Here is a 22,174-nt window from a genome sequence, read left to right as displayed (position 1 = left end):
AGGGCTGAGGGCTCTCAGTAGCTCAGGCCCACCCATGGGGAGTAGGAGGCAGGTGATGAGACTGAAGCTTCTCTACTTTCCAAGACCTTTATTTCCTGAGATGAATAAATAATCAGTGGCTGAGGGGCAGGGGCGCTGAGTACGGAACAGGAGCTGGCAGCATGCAGCTGGCAGGAGGGGGCTGTGATGGGCCCACCCCCGCAGAGAACCCCCCCTCATCCTGAGCGGGGGCCAAAGCCCATTAGCAGTCACCACAAGGAGAGACTCTTTAAAAATTCACACACGTTGTGAAGCCTGTCCAGCTCCCCCAGGCCAAGATCTCATGGCATCCATATTCAGAGCTACTTTTTCACCCCAAGGGCCTCACCTGCCCAGGCCTGGTGGATAGAGGGTGCTTACCCCACTCAAAAATAAAGCAAGCTGCCTCAAGTGTCCAGGCAGGAGAGAGGCTGACCTCTGGGGACAGCCTGGATGGGAAGAGATCCTGCAGGTGTGGCAGAGATTATCTGCCCTTGATGAAGCCCTCCAGCACGCGGTCACTGCGCTCTGACAACCAGTAGCCAGTCATGGCCGCCACAGCCCCGATGAAGATGGCGGTGAAGACCAAGTCGCCCTTGGCGGCCAGTGTAGCCAGCGCACAGATGATGACCCCGAAGAACATCTGCTGCAGCACCACCAGCTCGTCCTCTGTCATCTCCGAGAAGAAGCCTGCTGACTCTGAAGGACAAGAGACACACCTGTTACTCCTTCCCTCTTCCTGGAGCTCCCCACACACCGCGTCACTGCTGCCGCATGCCTGCCTGCCTGGCAAACAATGTCATTTGCCACTGAGAACAACTCTGACGGGGCAGTCGTCCTCCCTATCTCACTGAGTGGGAAACTAAGGCTCAGAGAGGTAAAGAGCTTTGCCCAAGGCCATGTGGTGGACACATCAGGACACAGTGTGTGTACTAGCCCAGCTCCAGAGCCGGACTGCCTGGCTTTGACTCCTCTATCTCTGTGACCTGCTTGTCACGTGGCCCTGGGCAAGTTATTTCATCTCTCTGCATCCTAGTTTCCACTGTGTAAAATGGGGATGAGAGTAATACCAACAGCACTGGATTTGTTTTAGAAGCAAAAGAAATTAATACATGCCACATGCTGGGGACAGCACCTGACACATGGCCAGAGCTGTGCAAGTGGTCCCTGTTGTCATCAGTGTGACTGTCCTTCATCTCATCACACCTACAGCCTGCAATAGCTCTCAGCAGCCCCAGGCAAGAATTGGTCCCATTGGACAGATGAGAATGGAGGCAGAGTGATTTGACACCAAGTGTGATTTTCTTTCTACCCTGGGAGGTGTGAGGTGGATAGAAGTCAGCCTGGAGATAAGATGTAGGGTTTGAGTCTCAGTGCAGCCTCATGCAGGCAGTGCCCAGGGGCATGGGGCAGGGCCTGTGGGTGCCTGGAGAAGGGTCTTGCCTGTGCTCCCCCTGGATGAGCACCTCCCCTCCTCAGGTTTCTGGAGGCCACTAGGAGGCTCACCTGGGATCTGCTCCTTCACACAGATGCCCTCCATCTGTTTGTAGCCCTCGGCACAGACACAGCGATAGCTTCCCTCGGTGTTCTCGCACTGCTGGTTCTCTCCTGGACACACCTCTGTCTCACATTCGTCCACATCTTAAGGGAGGGTGAGCCGGGGTCAGGCCCCCACTGCCAGAGTCCCACATACAGCAGCCCTGACTCCCATCTCACTCACATCCAGACACTCCCCTCTACCCTTGCCCAAACAACATTCCACCCTTCCTTCTCTTGCCCTGTCCATATCCCCCCAGCCATTCTCAATTCATGGTGGACAAAGCACTCCACGGCGTCCGTGCCCCAGTAGCAGGAGACTCACCGAGACACTTGGAGCCCACCTGCTGGTAGCCAGGGCTACACTTCTTACAGCGGCCTGGGCCCGCCCCCATGCAGCCCAGGCAGGCCTTGGCACAGTCTGGAGAAGCAAGAGGACAGATGAGTGAGAGCTGCCTTTAGGCCCAGGGTAGATTATGGAGGGCGAAGCCCCACTCCAGAAGAAATTGGGGGGAAAGGCATGGATGAGCTCCTCCTACCTTCCCCACCACCCTCTGCTCCGGGACTGGCACTTACCTCGGCACTCATAGGAGCCTTCCGTGTTCACACAGAACTGGTTGGCTCCACAGCTCGCTCGCTCTGTGCCACACTCGTCAATGTCTGCAGAGATGCCGGCAGGGTGGGAATTTCAGTCCCTACTGCACTAGCAGGGAAACCGACGCCAGGGTTGCTGGGGAACAGACCTGCCCCCACTCAGATGGTGGGCCAGAGACCGCAGGCCGTGTGCCAGAGGCACAGGGGCAGCAGGACTCAGGGCTGCCCAGCCAAAGACTGCGTTTCCAATCCGCCTAGAAGCTAAGCGTGGCCTGAAACTGAGTTCTGGCCAACAGGATGTAAACAGGAATGATGTGCCCCACTTTTAGCTTGGCCTTAAAATGACAGAATTGGACTCCTCCATGCACTTTCTTCCCATTCTCACTTCCTGAGTGTCGGGTCGTGGAACACAGAGGTAACTATCACCCAACCTCGAATCCTAGAACTGTCCCGAGGGGATGACCACACAGTAAGACAGGCAGTACTATGTCCCAGAATGATTATGACAAGCAGAACTTCCCTGCCCGGCCTGGACCACTTGTTTTGAGACTGTGATAGAGATAAAAATAAAACTCTATATTCTTTAAGCCACAGTCTTTGGTCATCTTTCTGTTATGGCAGCTTAGCCTTTGCCCTTGTCTACATAAATAGCAGGACAGAGACCAAACCAAGTCTTGAACCCAGGCTTCCTGACCTCAAGTTAAGCATTTCATTTTCCTAGCTAATCCTTTCTCAATTTTCAAGACTTGGCCTAAGTGGTACCTCCTCCAAGAAGCCTTTCCTGATTGCCCTCCCACCACAGAGCTGGCTCAGGGCCATCTCTAACAGCACAGAGATCCATCTATACTCTAACTGCCTGGTTACTCTTCCGTCTTTCCAACCAGGTTGAGATCTCCATGAAGATGGGGACTGTGTTGGTCTAGCCCAGAGATGTGTGTGTTGATGGGGACCACCTTCCCACACCGAGGGCAGGGCCTCACTCACCTACACACTTAAGGTGATGCAGGGCCCAGCCCTTCTTGCACTGGAGGCAGTTTGATTCCTCAGGGCCTGAGCAGCGGGCACAGGGGCCAAAACAAGCTGGGCGGAATGGAGAAAGTGTGAGGATGGGCAGGCAGGCACCCCATTGGTTCCTGCCCAGCCCCATGCCTCTTGGCTACCTACCCGAACATACCAGATGGCTGGCGTTGCGCTCTGCCTCAAAGTAGCCAAGGCCACACTGGCCACAGGCCTCGCCCCCGTAGCCGGCTTGGCAGTCACAGCGCCCGCTGCCCCCTCGAGTCCCTTCCCCTTCACACTGCCCGTAGCCACCGCAGGGCTTCTCTGTGCCCCCAGGACAGGCTGTGGGCAGACACCAAACCAGGTAACATCACAAATACAACCGTGAACACAGAGAATATTCCCCCATATCATTAAACATTTTGGGGGAAGAAACTTAATTTTCAGGGCCACTTGATACCTCATGGGACATGTACTTAACCAATACCCGCCTGTAGAACAGATTACTTACAAATCTTTCCTTTTATAAAGACTGAATTAATCATCTTTGTCACTAACTCCCCTTTTTGTTTGTTTTCAATTTATTTCTTTTTTATTCTTCGGGTCACTAAGTCTTTATCTGAAGCTTCCAGAGAGATTTTTCTAAAAGGGGCTGGTGGTAGGTGCAGCTCCTCCCTCAGGACTGTGTGTAGGAAAAGGTGAAAATGGGGGCTTCAGTGCAGCACCTGCCTGTCCCTAGGTCACCTTAGTTCAGGGGATGGGTCTGATCTGATCCAGGCATAGGAAATGGGGGTGTGGGTAAGGGCACTTCTCATGCACATGAGAAAAACCACAGCCCCATCTGACTGTCTAGCCCTATTACCTTTTTCTCACAGCCATTGCCCACTGATCTGCTCACCTCAACAGCCCTGTGAGGCAGAGGAGAACCTAAGGTCCAGAGGAATTATCTGAGCAACCTGAGCTCACACAGCGAGCTATGGGACAGAACCAGGACTGGATCCCTGGCTTGGCAATGCCCGCTCATCCCCCGAGAAGAGCTTGAAAACTCACGAAGGCAGGAGGGCCCGAAGGTGCCTGATGGGCAGCAGAGCTTCAGGGAATCTGAGCAGAGCCACTGGAAGAGGTCTGGGGCTTCCTGCTGCCTGAAGGGGTTGGGGTGGGGATGACAGTAAGCAGGGCTGAGACAGTGCCAGAGGTGCTGCCCACCCCCCAGCCTCCCCAAAAATCTGTGCTACTACCCACCTTGGATATAAGACCCACAAGGCTACCTGACCAACACCCTCTCCCTATTTGGCAGAGGAGTAAACTGAAGCTCAGAGTGAGAACCTGGGTCCCCCCAACCAAGTCCTTAGCAGATCTAGGTTTGGAAGAAAGAGCCAAACCGGGACACAGACCCAAGCATGCAACCCCCTCCTCTACCACAAGGCCCTGCCTGTGGCCCCCTCCCTGGGAAGGCCCCCAACAACTCACTTGTGAAACCACCAGCTCTCCACCAGTTCCTCACTCAGCTCCAGTAGGCGGTGGCACTCAAAGTCCGACTTGCCGCACACGCTCTCGAGCACCTCTACCAGGCGGGTCTCACTGCCCGGACAGGGTGGGGGTGGCAGGACTATGTTCCACCCCATCCACCACCGTCCTTAAGGTCTCCTCTCCCACCCAGCTTGTGCCATGACACCAAAGGAAAGGCCAGAGGGTGTAATGGAAAGGGTACTCTTTTGGGGAGTCAGATAGACCTGGGTTTGAATCTAGTTGAATGACCTTGGGCAAGTCACTTAACCTCTCCCAAACCTCTGTTTTCTCATCTGTAAAATGGAGACAATAACCCATCCTGCAGATGTGTTGTAAGATGCCTCAGTCCCTGCATTTGCGCAATGAAATGTAATACCCTTGCTGGGTATATGTGATTAAACATACATCACATAACAAGTGTTGGCAAGGCTGTGGAGAAATTGGAAGCCTCCTACGTTGAAGGTGGGAAAGAAAAATGGTGCAGTCACTGTGGAAAACAGTTTGGCAGTTCGGTTAAACATAGAATTACCCCAAGAATCAGTAATTCCACTCCTGGTTACATGCCCCAAAGAATGGAAAATAGGTGTTCAAACAGAAACCTGTACACAAACATCTATAGCAATTCTATATACAATAGCCAAAAGGTAGAAACAATCCAGATGTTCATCAACTGGAGAATGGGTAAGCAAAATGTGGTAAAGCCATACAATGAAATACTAAGTTTTAAAAAGGAATGAACTACTGACATATGTTAATATGTTAAATTATGACCAAACCTTGAAAACAATACACTGAAAGAAGCCAGACACATATAGATTCCAGTAAAATCAGCAAATCCACACAGATAGCAGAGTAATGGTTGCCAGGGGCTGGGGGAAGGGGAGAATGGGGAGTGACTGCTTCATAGGTATGGAGTTCCATTGTGGGTTGATAAAAATGCTCTGGAACGAGATAGTGGTAAAGTGCAAAACACTGTAAATGTACTAAATGTCTACAGTGGCAAATTTTACATTATATATATTTTAATATGTTATTATATTATATACAATATATAAGAATATATTGTATAATTATATATTATATTATATTATTTATTATATTATATTATTTATTTAAATATGTATATTTTTTTACCACAATACATTTTTTAAAAATACATATATACACACACACATATATTCTGTATTTAAAGGGTCTGGCATGTGCCTGGCATATAGGAGGAGAGGACTTAAAAAACAAAAGCCAAACGATCAAAAAACAGGAGCCAGTATACAGCTAGAAGTGTCCTTCAGGTTATCTTGGCCGATCCCCTCACTCCTAAATGAGGAAACTGAGGCCCATTAAGGAAAAGGAAAATGACCAATGTTACATAATAACAAAATCTTTTGTTTCTAGTGGGCATTACAGTTTAATCCTTACCATGATCCTATGAAACAGGCAAAGCAAGTATCAATATCCCCATTTTACTGAAGAAACTGAGGCTCAGAGGAGTTAAGTGAACTTCCCAAGGGTACATAGGGTCAGAACTGACAACCAGATCTGTCTACCTCCAAGTCTTGCTGATTCCTTCTTCTTAACTTGACTTTCAAGAGTGGGAGGGCCTAGCACTCAGGCCTTTCGTCTCATGGTCTCATGTCATCCCATGGCTTTATAATACTGACTATATGCTGATGACCCCCCAATTCAGGTTTCCAGCTCCTACTTTTCCCCTGAACCTCAGATGCCTCAATCTAACTCTATTTGGCTGTTTAAGGGACATCCCAGCCCAATATGTTCAAGGACACCTAATCCCACCCCTTCCCTATATCCTCTCCTGCTTCCCATTTACCCATACCAGAAAACAGCCCCACTATTCACCCAGTTGCTCAGGCCCCAAACCTATAAGTACTTTTTATTCTTTTTCTCTCCTACCCCATAATGATTCCATCATCAAGCCCTATCAGTCCATCTGCAAAATATACCCAGAACTGGACCACACCAGCTCATGCTTCTGTCGTACTTAGACTACCCTCCCAAATGGTCTCCTTGCTTCTTCCACTCCCGCCCCTAGAGTCGTTTTGCTACATCGCCATGAGTGATCTTTTAAAGGTAAAAACAAGGGGCGCCTGGGTGGCTCAGTGGGTTAAAGCCTCTGCCTTCGGCTCAGATCATGATCCCCGGGTCCTGGGATCGAGCCCCACATCGAGCCCCGCATCGGGCTCTCTGCTCAGTGGGGAGCCTGCTTCCTCCTCTCTCTCTGCCTATCTCTCTGCCTACTGTGATCTCTGTCTGTCAAATAAATAAATAAATAAAATCTTTAAAAAAAAAAGGTAAAAACAAGACATCACCTCTCAGCTCCAAACTTCCCAATGACTTCCCATTACACTCAGAACGAAATCTAAACACCATGCTGTGACCTTCAAGGCACTCTGGCTTCATGTTCGATCACTCTCGTCTGCTCACTCCCATCCAGCCTCTTCTCAAATACACCAAGCTCAGTCCCACTCTGTCCAAATCCCTTCCCTGTCACATAGCTTGCTTCTTCGCTTCAGGTTTCGGTTCAAATGTCACACCTTGAACTCCATGCCTCCCACCCTTGCGTAGTCTATCCTGCTTTCCTGTTCTTCATTTGATATGACATTATTTATTTACTTATTCACTGTCTCTTCAACTGGAATTTAAGCACCTTGCAGATAGGATTTTGCTTGCCTTCTTTACTGCTGTACTAGAGATGGTCAGTGATATTTGAGTCTCAAGAGTTTCAAGGCCCCCACCAGTTGAGCCAAGATTGGGAGGTGAGGTATATAAACCCACCTCTCCCGTCCCTTACCTGTCTTTGTATTTGGACAATTTTTCTTCCTCCCAGGCAGTATTTCCACCTCCAAAGTTGTCCCGGATTGTTCTCTCCAGGCCCTGGAAACAGAGAACATTAGTAATAGCTAAGTACAGTGCCTGGCACATTCTAGCACTTCTGTTTCACTGCCCGGGGCACTGAGGCACAGAGAGGCAACCTGCCCAAGGTCACACAACTAGTAAGCAACCAAGCTGGTACTTGACTCATGCAGACTTGCATCCCAGAACTCTTCTTAACCCCTGTGCCATCACGGTTAGGCCATCTCCCACAAGGCTGCTCCGGCACCCACCTTGTTGAAGCTGTCCACCAGTCCCCGGCAGGTATGACATGGATGGAGCTCAGTTGGGGGAGAAGACTGGGGAGGTGGAGAGGGCTGGAGCCAGACGGGACCTGGGAGGCTAAGGAAGAGACTCAGGCCCCAGAGTAGAGGTGGGACTAGGCCCCTCCGGGGCAGTGAAGCCATCTTTTCCCAGGCTGGGAACCTGTAGATAAGAGGGAATGGGATGACTCACTGGAAGAGTCAAGAGAGAAAAAAAGGGTTGGTTCGGAGGTGCCGCGGGTCTGGGAGCCCGGATCTGTGTTATTAATAGGAGGCTAGACTAGGGGGACGACCGGGGGGAGGGGAAGTGGTGAGAAAGGAGCCTGTTCTGCAGTTCCAAGACGGGAGTAAGTTATCCTCGTCACCGTGGGAGAGGTGGCCTGAATCCTTAGCAAGGGAGAAGTCAACTCATTGTTTTAAGGTCTGAATATGGATTGTTATTAGGGCCCGGATAGCGGAATTTGGGAGAATGGGTCAGAGTCCAAGTATTAGGGTAGTAGAGGCCGGATGGGCGGTCTCGGGCGGGGGGGGGGGGGGGGGCGGGGAGGAGTCCGGAACGGAACCCAGGTCTAGGGGGGTGGAGCCCATATCCGGATATGAAGAGAAGGGGATCAGGTTTGCGGGCCCGCGGGCTGCAAAGGCGCGGCCTCTAGCAGGCAGGGGAGGATCCAGACCCGCGTAGGCTGCGTGGGAGGAAGAGACGACCCACCCAGCCCGCTGGCGCCGACCGTTCAGTCTCCCCAACGCCGCAGCAGCCGCGGCCCGCGTAAGACTTGCGGCCTCCGCCGGCTCCGCAGCCTGGGGGGCGGGGCAGGGCCCACCCCCAGCCAATGGTGGCAGTCCATGTGCCATTGCGTCACCTCACGTCAGCCACCCGCAGGCGGTGCCAGGCTGCACCTGTCCGGGTGTTAAAGGGCCGCGGGCGTCGTGCTAGGCCAGCGAGGCGGTCACGGACACAGGCGGGAGACACCGGTAGAAAAATAGCGTCTGCCTTTATTCGAGCCGTCGCCCCTGCCTCACGTGCCAACCCGCGTGCCGTCCTCGGGATCCCCGGCATCCCCGGGATCCCCGGGAGGCTGAAGCAGCTGGTCCAGGGCGGGCTGCAGGGCCCGGGACACTCGCTTCGCCCTCTCCCCGAGCCGCCCGGGACGGGGGGTGCCAGGTCCCTGCAGGGTCCCCAGGAAGTCGGGCAACTGGGAGGGCAGGGAGAAGACGGGTACGCTGCGGAAAAGGGCGGGCACGGCCTCCGGGTGGAGCAGTCCGTCGAAGTAGGCTCCCACGTAGCGGCCGGGCGCCCGGCCCTGCAGGAAGTCGGGCAGCACGCAGCTGAGCGAGGCGGCAAAGGCGTCGTGCGGGCCGTGCGGGGCGGACGCTGACACCCCGTCCTGCAGCCACTCGTGGCATAGTGCCACGGCCCCCGGCGAGAAGAGCAGGACCACCACGCCCCCTTCCTGAAGGGTCTGGCGCCGCTGCGCGTGGAACCAGGCCAAGGGGCCCTGCGCACTCAGTTCGCGACGGCTCCAGAGGTCCACGGCCACCCGCAGGGGCAGCTGGCACAGCGCTGAGGCCAGGGCGCCCACGAGGCGCTCGAAACCAGAGTCCTCCGCCGAGTAGAGGAGCAGAGCCGCGCGGCCCCTGGCGACAGCTGCCAGAGAGAATAGAAGGGAAAGGAAGACGTGAGAAGGCCCGAGGCCCGGCCCCCTAGGGGCGGCCCCCCGCCCGGCACTTGCTCACACTCACCCCCCGCGCGGAGGTCCTCCTTCAAGAGCCTCAGCCACCCTGTTAGGGGAGAGGGGCGGGGGCGGCCCATGAGCTCAGCTGCCACCCCCTCGAGGGGAACTCCCAGCCCGCCCTTGGGGAGTGGGAGGTCGGGAAGTGCTCACCTTTCACTTGGTTCTTTTTGACAAGGAAGAGAAGGAAAAGTGCAGAGGCCAAGAGTAGGCAGGCTAGCCACACCAGGGCCCAGCGCTTGTGAACGTCTAGGAGACCCAGGGGGAAAGACAGGCTAGTTAGACACCTAACACTTTCACCCTACTTTACGAAGGAGAAAAACTCGTTTAAAAGCTCTCTGGGGCTGCCATGTGGTGACTGAGCTGGCTCAGGGGAATGGAAAATCTGCCGCAAATCCTCCGCATATTGTGTCAGAGTCGACATATGGACATAGATCCACCTACCTGAGTGACCTCAGATAAGTCACTTAATCTTTTGCCTCAGTTTTCACCTCTGTAAAACTGGGTTCACAAGTACTTACTTCTTAGGGTTGTTTGAAGACTACAAATATTAATACACACAAAGCACTTACGCTGGGCCCAGCAAGTGCTCAAATGTCAGCTAATATTGTCTCCTAAGCATAGGGTTGCTGGGCCCTTGACCTCACTCTCTTGATGACTCCAAAAGCCTTCTAACTGGTGTCCCTAAACCTCTTTTTTGCTTCCAAGTCCTTCACTACATGGCAGCCCCAGAGATCTTTTTAAAATACAAATTTGATTATAGCCTTTCAGGAAGCTCCCATTGCTCTTAACATAAAATCCAATTTCCTAGGGGGCACCTGGGTGGCTCAGTTGGTTAAGGGTTTTATTACTCTTAGTTTTGGCTCAAGTCATGATCTCAGGGTTGTGAGATCAAGGTGCGGAGTCTGCTTAAGATTCTCTCTCCGGGGGCGCCTGGGTGGCTCAGTGGGTTAAGCCGCTGCCTTCAGCTCAGGTCATGATCTCAGGGTCCTGGGATCGAGTCCCACATCAGGCTCTCTGCTCAGCAGGGAGCCTGCTTCCCCCTCTCTCTCTCTCTCTGGCTGCCTCTCTATCTACTTGTGATCTCTCTCTGTCAAATAAATAAATTAAAAAAAAAAAAAAAGATTCTCTCTCCGCCCCAGCCACTCTTAAAAAAAAAAAAAAATCTAATTCCTTCCATTAAGGCCCTAGATGACCCTTGCATCCTTGTGATAGAGGTCTGCCTTCCAAGACCCTCCAGCCACACTGGCTACCTTGGAGTTCCTCAAAAAAGCATCTCTCCCTCCTTTAACTAGCTCAGCCTTCAGAACAGCCAGAACCTTTTCCTGGCGTCACCCCACCTAAGTCAGTTTCCCAATATATGCATTTATGGATCTGGACACTTTATAAGTGAATGTTTCAATAGCTCACATTTACTAAATGAAAGCAATTATTTAGCTAAGGTCTTTCTAGCCTTCTATGGCTGTGGTGGGGGTAGGGATTGTGTCTTTTTGGTGATGCTTGAATCCCTGTAAGCTCTCTTCTTGGTTTTTGAATGAAGGAAGGACTGTCCTTCTGATTGATCTGAGCCAGGGAAGGACAAGGCCATTGCATGAGCTCCCTAAAAATGTCTAGATTCCAGCCCTTGGTGGAGGGGAAGGGCAGATTTTGTAATACTCACACTTGTCCATGGGGCAGGCCCATAGTGCTCTCAGGTCATCTTCCCAGAGCTGCAAGACAAACAAAACCAAGGCCACAGCCCAGAACACCCACCAAGTTTTGGCCAGCCTGATCTCCAAATTCGCAGCCTCAGCTATGCATACTTCACACACACACACACACACACACACACACACACACACACACACACAGAGTAGGTCCCCGCAAGCTGCTCTGCCTTTGTTCATGCTGTGAACTGGCCCACTTGAAATCACCCTTCCTTGACGCTCTCCCTGGAACCCAATGCTTAGCGCATATAAATTTGGTTATCTGTGTACTGTTTTCTAGCCAGCAGCGAGCAACTTGGGAACAGCAGCTATGCTTCTTCAATTCTTGGCTTCCCCACGGCTGGACACAAAATAAGCAGAAATAGATGGTGAATGGGTACTAGAGGGACAGTGAGGAGGTCCCTGTCTAGAAGGAGTGAGAGTTTCCCTGGTACCCTCTGCTAGGCACAGGAAGAGATGGAAGAAGTTAAATATAGAGTTTTAGACCTCTTGGCCTTGGGCACTGGGGCAGCACCCTCCTGCCACCCACTCACCTGCAGACACTTGCCTGATTGCAGGTCCTGTAGTAACTGCTCTCCGAGGCGAGCTGCCCTCTGCCAAGCCAAAGACAGGTTGTCACCTAGGGGCATCATACTTAGGAGACCACCAAGCTGCAGCTTGCAGAATAGTTGGGGGGAGGGGAGCGGCTGGAGACTTCTAAGAGGTCACTAAGAACAGGGCCTAGGTCTGAGTCACCCCCACATTCCCAGAGAGCAGTGCAGGGTCTGGCACAGAGGAGGGGAAATTGAATGCAGTGAAAATCTGAGGCCAGGCTTGAGATGGAACTGGAAAGGTACATGGAGGAGGGTCCCCTCGTCCTCACCGTGGAGGCCTCGCTGAGTAGTGGGGTGCAGCCACTGGGTTCCAAGGCACAGAGTGATCTGTTGTCCTGGGGGCCTCGTGTCTCTAGCAGCAGCATATCATCCTTGAGGGCCCCGAGGGAATCTGGAAGGGGTGAGAGCCCACTCTGAGCGAGACCCAAGCTTGCTGGAGGCTACCACTTGCCCCCACCCCTTCCCGTGCCTGATCTTCACCCCCATGAGGTGGCACTTCCAGGGTTCACCTCTATTGCAATGGCCCTTCCCCAGCCTTTCCCAGGCTCCACTCACCAGCCCACAAGCACTCCTGTAGCTGCATCTGCTCCCAGCCGCTCACCTGCTTAGAAGGGGCCAAGGTTAGGGCCACAGGGAAAAGCAAGAGGCAAGGCCACAAAGAACAGAAGAGCAGGACAGTAAGGAGAGGTCTGTTTGGTTGGAGTGGGGGATCTGCATCCTGAACCTAATGTTAAGCAGATCAGGATTCAAGGCTGGGTGATTAAGAGATACTTTATTTTTCTCAGCCACAACCTTGCAAGGGCATCTGTGCTAAAGAGACTTATGGCCCTAAATTAGTTCTTTTCATGTCTGACAAAGCACTTTCTATGTTCCCTTCTCATCTAACCACCTTCACCAAGAGGCCTCATCTGACCACTCCACTTGTATACTGTATTGTTCATTCAGTCTGTGTCTTCCTCCATTATTTTTTTTAAGATTTTATTTATTTGTCAGAGAGAGAGCAAGCACAAGCAGGGGGAGCAGCAGGCAGAGGGAGAAGCAGACTCCCCGCTGAGCAAGGAACCTGATGCAGGATTCATCCCAGAACCCTGGGATCATGACCTGAGCTGAAGACAGATGCTCAACTGACTAAGCCACCCCTGCGTCCCTCTCATTCTCCATTAGAAAACAAGTTCTATAGGGTGGGAACGTTGATTGGTTTTATTCACTACTGTGAAGTCGTTATTACCATCCCCATCAAACAGATTAGGAGACTGATGTTCAGAGTGGTGAAATGACTTGCTCAGAGTCCCATAGTACTGCTAAATAAATAGTACAACTCCCAGAGGTAGCCCAAAACAACTTTGCTCCCATGACCCAAGGATAAAGTGGGTCCAGAAGACAGTGAATTATCTGGTGGGGTCCACTTGGGGTCCTCCCCTAGCCCAGAGCTCTTGTGCCCTTCTTACCTGAACACAGAGGTTGGGGTGGGCATTCAGCAATGGCAACTCAAGTGTCTTCTGTGGGAAAAGGGTAATGGGTGAGGTCAGGAAATAGCCCCCCCAAGCTCCCCATCCTTTCTTGATCCCAGGAGCCTCCCACGGCTTCACTTACATTTACAGTGACATTTTCTCGGGACAGCGGCGGGACCAGCGACAGGCAGGGACCCCCGCCTGGTGCCTGCCAACACAGAGTGGCCTCAGCAAGCAGCAAGCAGGGTGCATTTAGCTGCCAGCCCCGGGGAGACAGTAGCCGCAGCCGGGCTGCACGCCAGAGGTTCCGGTGTGCCCGGGGGTCTGCAAGGAGAGGGCTGCGTCACTGGGCACCCAGCATGTGTCCACCTGCACCCTTCCCACCCTGGCCCCAGCCCTGGTCTTCTCACCCTCCCTAAAGGGGCAGAGGCTCGTCCTGACAGAGTCGGGCTCTAGAGGCCACACCTGGAAAAGAAACAGGGTTCTATTAGTCCATTCAACCCAACTGCCCGCCAAGACTATGTGCCAGGCCCTCTGCCAAGCACTGGGATGCATTCATTCAACTAATATTTCATCAACACTTGCCCAGTCTTTTTGCCCTTTGTAAAGTCCTAGAGTTGCATGCATTGATTCTTCCAGCAGACCCTATACCAGGATCTGGCAACACCTTCATTCAACAGATTTTTAATGAATACCTACTCTGTGTCTCAGCACCATGGTTGGCACTAGGGACGTTGATAATGAAATCCAGTCACTGTGTGTGAACCTACTATATGCCAGGTACTGTGCTAAGTGTTAACATATATTAATATGTATAAATTTATTTGTCCTGTGTCATACATATTATATATATTATACATAATATATAGTATATTACACATATATTTTATATTATGTAACAATATATCACAATAATATATATTGTCTTATATAATATAGACAGTATATATTTATATATTATCAAATATCATATATGATCATTATAATATTATATAATTGTATATTATATAATATAAATATATTATATTCTATTATATATTTACATAATGTATAATATAAATATATGAATATATAGATATATATCCACATATTTATATTCTATAACATATATGTCTAAACATGATTAATTATATATTATATAAAATACATAATATGTATTATACACTATATATAACAAATATATATTTTTTAAAGAAAAATTTTTAAGGATTTTATTTATTTATTTGACAGAGATCACAAGCAGGCAGAAAGAGAGGAAGGGAAGCAGGCTCCCTGCTGAGCACAGAGCCCGACATGGGACTCGATTCCAGGACCCCGGGATCGTGACCCGAGCCAAAGGCAGAGGCTTCAACCCACTGAGCCACCCAGGTGCCCCTATGTATATTGTTTTAAGTAAACTCTACTCAGTGTTGGGCTCAAACTCATGACCCTGAGATCAAGAGTCACATGCTCTATCAACTGAACCTGCCAGGTACCCCATTTCTTTCAAAAAGCTTTTAAAGCACATCTATTCTGTGCTTAGCCCTATGGTAAGCAGTAGAAATAGTACATTAATTTATTCAGCAAACTTTTAATTAAGACCACCTACTATGTGGCAGGCATTGTTCTTGGCAGTAAAGATGTTTATATCACAGCAAACATTTCATGAACATCTGTTATGTGTCCTATCACTGTGCTAGTTAGTAGAGTTTCTTTCATTCATTCATTCATTCATTCCTTTAACAGACTTAATTAGCACCTGTTACATGCCAGGCATTGCATAAGGCTCTGGGGAGTTACTAAATTTGAATTAGGTATTATTTCCTTGTCTTCAGGAAATTACAAAGCCACAATTTTAGTAAAGATAAAACGTGTATAAATTAATAAACTGATGACTCATTTTTACAAGATTTTATTTATTTATTTGACAGACAGAGATCACAAGTAGGCAGAGAGGCAGGCAGAGAGAGAGGAGGAAGCAGGCTCCCTGCCAAGCAGAGAGCCCGATGCGGTGCTTGATCCCAAGACCCTGGGACCATGACCTGAGCCGAGGGCAGGGGCTTTAACCCATTGAGCTACCCAGGCACCCCGATGACTCATTTGTTGAGCATCTGTTGTGTGCAAGAAAAAAGGAGACAGGTGCCCAAATAAGAAAGGAAGTGATAAATGAACAAGAAAAGACAGAAGTGTAAGAAGTCTGGAGGGCAGGAGAGGCCAGACAGTTGAGGAAAAGCTTTGGGAAAGAGGTAATACCTGAGCTAGAAGGATATGGCTGTATAGAAAAGAAATGAGGGCATTTCAGGCAGTGGAAATGACAGGCATTGATGTCAGAGATAAAATAGATGGGACCTGATCACCATTTAAATGTGCAATCCGAAGAGAAAAGGGGTGTCTGGCTGGCTCAGTTGGTAGAACTTGTGACTCTTGACCTCAAGGTTGTTAACTTTGAGCCCCACATTGGTTGTAGAGATTACTTAAAAATAAAATATAAAAAAAGAAGGGGTGCCTGGGTGGCTCAGTGGGTTAAAGCCTCTGCCTTCGGCTCAGGTCATGATCCCAGGATTCTGGGATGGAGCCCGGCATCCAGCTCTCTGCTCGGTGGGGAGCCTGCTTCCTCCTCTCTCTCTGCCTGCCTCTCTGCCTACTTGTGATCTCTGCCCATCAAATAAATAAATAAAATCTTTAAAAAAAAAAAAAGAAGAGGAAAGAGCCAACATAAAGAAGCTTGGATACTTCCTTTTGTAACAGTTCTATGAGGCTGGTATGTTATTCCCATTTTACAGATAAGAAACAGGCTCAGAGAGGTAAAATGACTTGTACAAGGTCACATAGCTAGCAAGTGGCAAGAGTCAGTATTGAAACTGTCTGAGTTGACAGCCTATAGTCTACTTTCCAGAGGAGTACAAAGAGGAAATTGGAGGAGTAGGGAAAGGCCTCAAGGAGGAGGTGACATTTGAATGGGGCCATGAAGAATGAGTAGGAGTACTGTGGACAGAGGATCAGGAAGAGCATTCAGAGCCCACAACGGGCAGAAGACAGGACAGCAAATGTCAGGAAAGGGCTAGTCACTTTAGGGAGCAACAGTTCCCACCCCAAAGAGGAATACAGAGGATGGCAAGACAAGAAAGGTAAGGGCCACCCCCCTTCTCAATTCCTCAATCCCCTTCCCCTGGCAGCTAGCTAGTCTCTTCTCTTACCTGAATACAAAGGCAGGGAAACAGGTCTGTGTGGTTCAAGGTAATGTTCCGTGGTCCCGTCTGTGGACAAGCACAAGACAAGAAGTTGGAGAAGATGAGGAGGAGGAAGATGGAAGCCAAAGCTGAGGAAACCAGGCAGGCAGCAGTTACCCCACCAATGTTCCTTGCTTGGGGCATGGGTCGCTATATCCTCCTCAAGGGTCTCCTTTGATAATGCGCTCACATCCTTAGCCTGGGCATCAGCCCAGAGTGGGAATGGTCTTGGGGAAGGGGCGGCCTCACCAGGTTGCTGTGCCACCATGGTTTTGTAGGGCCCTGGACCTGGTTCCAGTACAGGGAGAGGCCAAAGTGCTGCTCCTCAGAGACGTCCAGCACGAGGTGCACATCGTCGCCATCGGCAGACACACTGATCCAGGGCAGGGCTGCGAGCAAGGTGAAGAGAGAGAGACTTCCTTCATCTCTTCTGCATACCCACCCCTGGCCATACGCCTCCAACTGACCCTTTAGTTTCCTTCATATCCCTGAGACTGGAAGGCCCCTGGATGGCAGAGCCCGTGTCCTCATCTCTGACCAGACTTTGTCCCTAGCAGCCAGCCCAGTATCCTGACCCAACTCTTCTCCCTCTGCAGCCAGGAGGATCCTATGACCACTGTAAGATAAACCATCTTCCTCTGCTCAGAACCTTCTGATGACCCCTCCCTGGTTACTCTCAGAGTAAAAGGCAGAGTCCTTACGACGGCTTGCAAAACCCTACCCACTCTATCCTCATTTCCCAGCACTCTTGCCCTTAATTGTTGCAGACACACTGCCCTCTTTGCTAATACTTAAACACACCAGACACACTCCTGCCTCAGGCCCTTTGCACTGGCTGTTCCCTCTGCATATGGAACACTTTTCCTTCAGATACCCACAGGGCTCCTCCCATACCTCCTTCAGGTGTTTGCTCACCACCATGAAGCCATCCCTGACTTCTGCAAACTCCCAAATCCCTTCTCCTCCTTCCCCTTCCCCCATTTTTTTTCATAGCACTAATCACATCTTATTGCATCTCCATTTGTTTGTTGTGTCCTCCATCACCCCTATGCTGACCTTGACTCCCATCTAGAATATCAGCTCTGTAAGGCAAGGGTTTTTGTCAGTTCTGTTTGTTGACTAATCTCAAGTGCACAGGACTATTTCTTGGGCAGAGTAGTTACTCAATAAATATCTGTTGAAGAAGTGAAACAGTGTCTACTGAATGAATGAAGACATGAAATGCATGTTGTGTATCTGTGTCCTCAAAGGTCCGGTGCTGAGTAGTCTCTAATGAATTACCAAAGAGGCAGGCCAAACTTAAGGAACCGAAAAGGAAATAAAATTGAAAAAATTTAAGAGTTCAGGGCACTTGGGTGGCTCAGTTGGTTGGGGCTCTGCCTTGGGCTGAGGTCATGATCCTAGGGTCATGGGATCAAGTCCCAGGTCAGGCTCCCTGCTCAGTCGACTTCTCCCTCTGCCTGCTGCTCCCCCTGCTTGAGTTCTTTCCCTCTCTGACAAATAAATAAAATCTTTTTAAAAAAGAAAAAAGAAAAAATTTAAGGGTTCAAAAATATCACTGCTTATATCTTGATCTGGGTGGTAGTTTGCAAGTGTACACATATGTAAAAATTAACTGAACTGAACCTTGAAATTAGTGCACTTTACACACTTTTCTATATGTGTGTTATACCACAGTAAAAAAAAATACAATATGAAAAAATGAACCAAAGTGAAAATAAAATTCAAACATTGCCTGGGAAAAATCATCAGAACCTTGACTTTCCTAGTCCTCATTTTATGGATTAATATTATTTGTATTTTGGTATATGGTGGTAGTGGGGTGTACCAATATCTTGACAATGCCTTGGGCCTCTAGATGTCCCTGGTACTAATAAATAAATTTGTTATAAAGAGTGAGAGATTCACCTTCATATTCCCAATGCCTGGCACAGAGTCGGAGCTACTGCAGTTCATGTGTGACGCATGAAGGAGCTACGAGCATCTGGGTTGTGGCAAACCCAGACCTGAAGCCACCTCCAAGGGTCCCTCATACTCCAGACCCTGCCCCTCCCTCCTTCCAGGCCTGCTGGCCATAGCCCGTACCCCAGCAGCTCTGGATGCTGTCCTGGACTTCAAGCCCCTTGCAGTCTGGGGAGAGATCACAGAAAAGCCTCCAGTGGGGCTGGGGGCCAAAGAAAGAAGGGGGGGCAACCCAACCCATGGGGAGCACTAGGAAGGGCTCCTTGTCCCTTAAATACCATCCCATCTATCCAGTGCCCAAAGCACCCTTCTCAGGCACTGGGAAGCAATATCACCTGGGGAGAGGAGACAAGAGGGACAGACTCTGGGGAAGATGGGAGCTCAGACCCCTGCCTGTGAGTGGAGGGGACTAGGAAGGGAGTGAAAGCAGAATGGTAGTAGCCGGAGGGGAAAGAGACCAGGGGGACAGGAGTTGGGGACAGGCCCCCTGAGGCTCTGGGGCCACTTACCAGGCAACTGCTGTGTGAGGTTGAGTTCCTTCTGGTACCTGGGCTGAGTGTAGGACCAGAGTCGCACCTCAGCCCCCAGAGCAGCCTCGAAGCAGTCAAATACTACAGAGCCCTGTGAGGAGAGGGGTGGTGGAAGGCTGGTGGTATACGGCTCAGAATACAGGCCAAGGGCTCCTCTGGGGACCACTCCACTTGCCTCCTCCCCCAACCAATGACTCTATACTGTAGGGCCCGAAATTCTCCCATTAGTGTTTCCTTTAAAGGCCCTTAGTTCTAAAGCACACACCCTCAGTAAGGGTGTCAGCAGGGCAGGGATAAGGGCTCTAGCTATTTGAGTCCCTGCTCCCGCCCTCGCTGTCCCGCATCCCATGGCCAAAGCTAAGGTGATCAGATACGCCATCGCAAATGTGAGGTACCCCTTCCCACACCCAGTGCCTCAATGGTCCTCACAACTGCCCATCGAGGTAGGCCAGCAGATTCTCTCCCATTCTACAATTTTCCAGGCAAGAGGATATTGGCTGGGAGCTGCGGGCAGGAGGGGAAGTCAAAGGGTTTGAGTGATTTGGCCCAAGTGGAGCTACATCTTCCAAACACACGTGGCCTCCCGAAGTGGGGAGAAGCCCCAACCCCTGCACCACGGCCTACACGCAGGGCAGACATGGTACAGAAAGTCCAGAGAAGTAGATCCAGAGCACAGACTTCCCCTCTCCAACCTCAGTTTTTCTCTCTCTGGAAAATGAGGGTAATAATAACACGTAGTTCATGTGTTCTTCTGAGAATTACAGAAGAAAGGGAGAATTAACTCTCCTGAGATCCTTCAGTGCTGGGCATTACAAAATGTGTTTTACACATACCAACTCATCTTTTTCTCACAACAGCCGCATGAAGTAGGACTATTCTTTTTTTTTTTATTTTTTTTTTATTTCTTATTTTTTTATAAACAGATAATGTATTTTTATCCCCAGGGGTACAGTCTGTGAACCGCCAGGTTTACACATGAAGTAGGACTATTCTTATTCCTGTTTTACAGACAGGAAAACAGAAGCATAAAGGGCTGGAAGGCCTTGTGCACAGCCCTGCCAGAGTCAGCACACAGAGATAACACACACAAGAGCACTTCAGAGACGCCATATTGAGAAGATGGCTACTGCTAAGATTAGGATTTTGCATACCACAGACTGACCAGGCTGCACGAGGGCAGCAGGCACTTGCACCTCCAGCAGGACACAGCGGGCAGTGGGGTAGGCCTGGAAGGAGAGCACCACCTGGGCCTGGAGAAAGGCTGTGAGCAACAGGGTGGGGCACTGGTCAGGCTCCAGGGCCTCCGGCCAGGCCGTGGCTAGGGGCGGTTGGGCCAGCCAGTTTCCCCTCACCGTTCCTAGGCTCCTCAAGCTCCAGATCAGCGGCTCTTCCAGACCTGTCCTCATCTTTAGGTTCTTCCCAGTGCCCTAGAACCGCCCAAGAACAAGGCCCAGGTCAGGCCCAGGCTCTGGGCTGGCTTTGGGCTTGGCTTCCCTCCTGAAGGCCCAGTGCTGAGAAGCAGGGGCCAGGCCTGGGCCCGGGGGTGGGGTGGGGGAGACAGGGAGACCAGGCTGACCTGGGTGTCCTTTGGCCGGTGTTCTCCAGGTGAACACTGAGGATGCACAGGACTGCCTGGCGGACCCCCCAAGCCCATCCCAGACATGCTGAAGTGTGCACATACAGCTAGGGGATGAAATGCTCACCATGTACAGCCAGGTGGATGGCCACACGCACACAGAGGTCACAGTCAGTCTCCTGGTGGCACCTCAGCACCAGCTCTGTCTGCAGACGTGTGGGCACCAGCACAGGGCCCGGAGCGGACACGATGCTCCCGGGCAGGCAGAGCACGTCACCATCTGTGCATCAAGGGTCAGGGGAGCTAAAGCTGTTCATAATCCAGAGTTTAGTTGCACCTGCCACCCCCAGAGGGCCAAGAAGCTTTGGGCTCTTCCTGGGCTAGGGATGGGTGGTCAGGGCAGGGAATTGGAACATCTCCCCTCCCTTCTGCCACCCTGAGCAGTTCTTTTCTTTCTAAAAGTAGGGCTACTCACCCCAGAGGTGGCAGGAAAGGCCCTGGGAAGGAGGGAAAGACAAATCAGAGTTTATGCCACCGAACCTAGCCATCCTTCCTCTGCCTGATAACCCTGGCCAACCTTCTGGGGCTCCCCATTCAAGCCCCTCCCAGGAGAAGACAAACCCAGCTCTTGCCCCCTCCCCATTCTTCTCTTATCCCATCAGCACCAGACAGACCAGCCAGGGCAGTTCTGGTGACAGTGACAGGAGCCAGGCTAGGGCCTCCAATAGGTGGCAGACCGAACCCTGAGCTTCCCCCCAACCCTCCCATTACCCCAGACTTACCGGAGAGCAGCGGGCAGTGTCCTGAGGCCCCATAAGCTTCTCTAAAGAGAGGACCATGGGGCTTCGGCCCAGTGCCAAGGACAACAGGAACCAAGGCACAGGCATCTTCCATGTACCAGGAGGCACCAAGGCCCAAGGCCCTGTCCTGCCCCCCCCAAGGGGGGGGCAGACACCGTACCTCTGTTCCTAATCAGCCCCACTAGGGGCCAGAATCCCTCTTCAGCCTAGGGTCCCAGTGCTGGCTTGAGCACTCCCTCTCCTGGGAGCCCTGAATCCTGTCCCAGTCCAGCCGGGAGTGCTTTCCTTTCGGTTTGGCTCCCGGCAGGCAGCTGACTGTTCCCGCCCCGCCCTGTCCCTCCCACCGACTCCAGGCCTGGGAGCCAGCAGCCTTGGACTGGGGTGGTGGCCTCCTCTCTTCTCGCTCTTTCGTCCTCCTCCTTCTCTGCTGACACCTGGCTGGGAGGGGCCCCTGAAGAGGGTGGTGGCATCACCGCTGAGTAAGGGAGCTCTTACTCACCCTGGGAGTCCCTAAGGAAGAGGGCCTGGGCAATGCTGGGGCATCTCCACTTCCCACGTGAATCTGGGATTTTGCTGCCCATTAGGTCCCCTCATACAGGGCACCCCCGGTCCCTTCACACATCTGCCTTGGGATTCAGTGACCCTTTGTGGGGCAGGAGCTCTAAAGGGAGGGACAAAGGGCATCAGAAAGTGGGCTTTTCACCCCTTCCTGGCCTCTGCTCAAGGGCGGGAAGGAACTCAGGACCCAGAGCCAGGCAGACAGGGGCCCCATCTGTGCTGTTGCCATGGTGCATGATTGATGGACTTTC

The 22,174-nt window shown here is 51.3% G+C and overlaps 2 protein-coding genes across 10 annotated transcripts; both read right to left on the bottom strand.

Moving 5' to 3' along the window:
- Positions 1-71: 71 nt before the first annotated feature.
- Positions 72-8,681, bottom strand: CRELD1 (cysteine rich with EGF like domains 1). The gene is made up of 11 exons (XM_045990349.1): positions 8,518-8,681; positions 7,779-7,971; positions 7,466-7,548; positions 4,618-4,728; positions 4,198-4,289; positions 3,313-3,489; positions 3,133-3,228; positions 2,131-2,214; positions 1,880-1,975; positions 1,525-1,659; positions 72-717 (listed from the first exon to the last, which is right to left on the bottom strand). The coding sequence occupies exons 1-11, from the start codon at positions 8,658-8,660 to the stop codon at positions 503-505; spliced, it is 1,425 nt and encodes a 474-aa protein (XP_045846305.1). The 5' UTR covers positions 8,661-8,681; the 3' UTR covers positions 72-502.
- Positions 8,682-8,781: 100 nt separating this feature from the next.
- On the bottom strand, positions 8,782-21,663 carry IL17RC (interleukin 17 receptor C). 9 transcript variants are annotated; one of them, XM_045990339.1, is made up of 19 exons: positions 21,348-21,663; positions 21,041-21,062; positions 20,693-20,845; positions 20,342-20,416; positions 20,141-20,250; positions 18,969-19,080; positions 18,583-18,627; positions 16,747-16,886; positions 16,465-16,524; positions 13,699-13,753; positions 13,431-13,612; positions 13,286-13,336; positions 12,393-12,441; positions 12,107-12,228; positions 11,778-11,837; positions 11,199-11,247; positions 9,692-9,787; positions 9,549-9,587; positions 8,782-9,453 (listed from the first exon to the last, which is right to left on the bottom strand). In XM_045990339.1, exons 1-19 carry the CDS (start codon positions 21,450-21,452, stop codon positions 8,825-8,827), a joined length of 2,154 nt encoding a protein of 717 aa, XP_045846295.1. In that variant the 5' UTR covers positions 21,453-21,663; the 3' UTR covers positions 8,782-8,824. The 9 variants fall into 9 exon arrangements, with proteins under 9 accessions (XP_045846295.1, XP_045846296.1, XP_045846297.1 ...); XM_045990340.1 differs by having other exon boundaries at positions 12,393-12,438; XM_045990341.1 differs by lacking the exon at positions 9,549-9,587.
- Between the last annotated feature and the right edge of the window lie 511 nt (positions 21,664-22,174).

Source organism: Meles meles, chromosome 20 (genome assembly GCF_922984935.1).
Source record: "Meles meles chromosome 20, mMelMel3.1 paternal haplotype, whole genome shotgun sequence".
NCBI classification, from domain to species: Eukaryota; Metazoa; Chordata; class Mammalia; order Carnivora; family Mustelidae; genus Meles; species Meles meles.
Note: the sequence above shows the minus strand (reverse complement) of the source record. Positions and strands in the feature narration are given on the sequence as shown.